Raw genomic sequence first — 3,010 nt, 5'->3', positions numbered from 1 at the left:
GTGTGTGTGTGTGTGTGTGTGTGTGTGTGTGTGTGTGTGTGTGTGTGTGATGAGGATGAGGTTAAAACGTGAAGCGATGTGCTTCCTTGACGAAAAAAAACAACTTTTATTCAGAATGTTTTACCATAATCTCAGCGAGCATTCACTCTTTCTTTTGCTTAAATGTGTGAGTTTCTTTCTTGTAAATTTACGGAATATTCCCCCGGCTCCGTAATTTATGTTTTCCCTACAAGATGCCGTCGTGCTCTTGTGACATTTAACAGCAGTTCAGCTGTTAGGAGAACGTCCCTCTATTGATTTCATGATGACTCGACAGTTAAAAACAGGAACGCTCTTTGTCTTCATTCTGAAAGAGTTTCCCAGAAGAACTCAGAGTCCAGACCTGCAGCTCTGCCGCCTTGTGAACGGACACGTTTTGATTTTTTTTGGGATGAACAGAGGAAGTGAAGGAATGATTTCAAGCTCCAGCAGGTACAACGCTGCAGCCCTCATTTCACTACAAACAATGACTCGGCTGAACCAGATGAGGCAGCGAGTCAATGCTATGGGCCATAAACGGGAGATGATGAACTGCTGGTGCATTTACTCTTCGTACAAACTGGTCCAACAGGCCACAGAAACATATACAGAACTGGTTTTATTTCATAACTATCCACATTTTAGATCAAAGAGTAACTTTGTATCAGTGGGACGCTCACACACTCTCCTGGTTCATTGCTGCCAGTTGCTCTCGTGTGAATGCAGCTCTGATTAGCGCTCCTCCCTGAACACCAGTGTAAATCCGTTCACTTGGCACCAGGCAGCGGTTTAATGTAGATGCTCTCTTGGCCGCCTGAACCATTAGCATCAGAGCGACAGCGCTGTGGTTCTCTTTTGAAAGTGAAACTCCCTCTGAACTCGGGTACGTTTGAAGAACAATTCAAAACGATCTAGCGGGTATCAAGATAATTATTTCAATCCTCAGTCCCCTCATCACTCATTTTAAGAACTTTTCTGACCCCTTAACTTTTCGTCTAGCGCCGTCATCATCAATATTGTTGGTTTGGTTTATGACCAAATACCTTTCCATCAGCCTTTAGTGCAAACATTAGCATGCTAACTCATCAGGTATAGAGAGAGAACAGGGTGAACATTAACCAGTAACACATCAGCATGTTAGCATTTAACTAGAAGCCTCACAGATCTTAATCATCAATGAATCCACTCGTTTCTCACCTTAAAGAAGAGCCTGAGCTCCTGTATATCAGAGCCTCTCTCTGCTGTCACCTTCAATTCTTGAAGAAAACTTTGTTTTTCTCTCACGATGAATAAAAAGAACAAACAGAGAAAAGTCTTCATGAAATGAAGTAAACAGCAAAACTCTATGAAAACATCCGTTTACAAAAACTCTCTCACAACTCGTTTAGTCTCATTTATACTGATGGATATAGGATTTAAATGTATTTGAATAATGTACTTAAATATAGAATTTTGTGATGAATTTCATCTTTCTTAGAATACGTGATTTAAATTACATTTATTATTATTGTAGGACTCTCCCAAGATATTATCCTTTGCAGAAATGGTTTAATTTATTTTACTGACTTTCCTGCAGTGGATTTAGTTTCCAGTCTGACTCCTCTGAAAGCTATAATGCATCAGTAAGGCACTGGGACCAGTGGTCTCTGCTAAAGGGTCGTGGTGCTACCAGCAAGCTCCCAGGTGTAAACATTACACAGGCGGAAAGAAAGATGCAACGCTCAGCATTCGATAAATAAACATTCAAATATTCCTCTGAGCCTCCGCACATGTTTTAAACATGAGAAGAATCCCACTGAAGTCCATGTGTGTCCAAGTAATCTCCATTCATCTGCACATTCACAGATGAAGCCAACAGCAGGATTGTGTTCAGGAGCTTCTACATGTGTCCCATTGACTTGCATTAAAAGCCAGAAACGTGATGATGGAGATGTACAGTATGTGTTCAGAAAGGCCTTCACATATGATTCACATCCTGCTCATCAGAGCCTCCAGTGCATCAGCTGCACCAATGACTCACTTCGTACCGTAACACGAGAGCGTCCGTGTTGCTTCTATTGTTACTATGAGCTCGGGATGAAGGTCTGAGCTCCGCCTGTGTTGAGTGGTCGTCGTGTACGCCCGATCGCTTCACTCCCCCTCCGCTATTATTCGGACTTCACCTCAAAGTTATCACGACGAGTTCAATGTCATCTGTAAAATGTGGTGTTGGTGATGAACTACAATAAATCCAGTAGTTTGAAGATGTTTTCACATGAATATAAAACATATATTAGAGATGAATTATGAGCTGTTTAGCTTCCTACACGAGCTCTAAGAACATTATTATACATCAGTAATAATAAGATGTTTTTATCAATAACAATACAATACTATTTGAATTGTGCGTTTTTATGCAAATCACCATTATAGATGATTTAAACAAAGTCAAAGTAAATAGTTGATAAATATTGTAGTGAATTGAGAATCAGGCACCGAGTGAAGCAACACTTCATCACTCTACTGGAGCAGTGTGTGATTATTGGAGTACTTTCATCACGTCAAGATGGATTCATCGTCGACTGTAAACCAAATCTAAATACAGAACAGATAAAGTCAACTGATCCTGAACAAGCGTTCACCAGAGTGTCTCTACGGAGAGCCGGAGGGCTCAAAAGCGTTATTAGCTGTGTCGTCATGTTTTATTCCATTATTCCAGTTACGGACGTGCAGGGTACGAACACATCTCCTGAATAAACTTATTGTTTATAACTCTCACTCTTCTGCTCAGCTTCTCAACCGACCCATGTGACAGCGAGGTGCCTTGCTCGTGGGCACTGAGGCGTTCTAACAGCTAACTCGACTCTGTCCTCAGGTCTGCTGCTGTTTGTCGCTAATAGTATCGCTAGTAAAGGAACAGGATCCAAACGCTGCAACACTCATTCATTATCACATGAATAGAATACTTTGGCTCAGGACTATATATCGCCTCGTTAAAAAACCCAAAAAGGGG

At 41.2% G+C, this 3,010-nt stretch overlaps 1 protein-coding gene across 1 annotated transcript in view; it reads left to right on the top strand.

Moving 5' to 3' along the window:
- LOC116393540 (interphotoreceptor matrix proteoglycan 1-like) overlaps window positions 1–2,809 on the top strand; it is a 24,756-nt gene extending 21,947 nt beyond the window's left edge. The window contains exon 15 of the mRNA XM_031865934.1: window positions 2,789–2,809. Within this exon, the coding sequence (XP_031721794.1) occupies window positions 2,789–2,809 (21 nt within the window). The remainder of the gene's footprint in view (window positions 1–2,788) is intronic.
- Window positions 2,810–3,010: the final 201 nt, after the last annotated feature.

Source organism: Anarrhichthys ocellatus, unplaced genomic scaffold (assembly GCF_004355925.1).
Source record: "Anarrhichthys ocellatus isolate YVR2014 unplaced genomic scaffold, GSC_Weel_1.0 scaffold34, whole genome shotgun sequence".
Classification (NCBI taxonomy): Eukaryota; Metazoa; Chordata; class Actinopteri; order Perciformes; family Anarhichadidae; genus Anarrhichthys; species Anarrhichthys ocellatus.
Note: the sequence above shows the minus strand (reverse complement) of the source record. Positions and strands in the feature narration are given on the sequence as shown.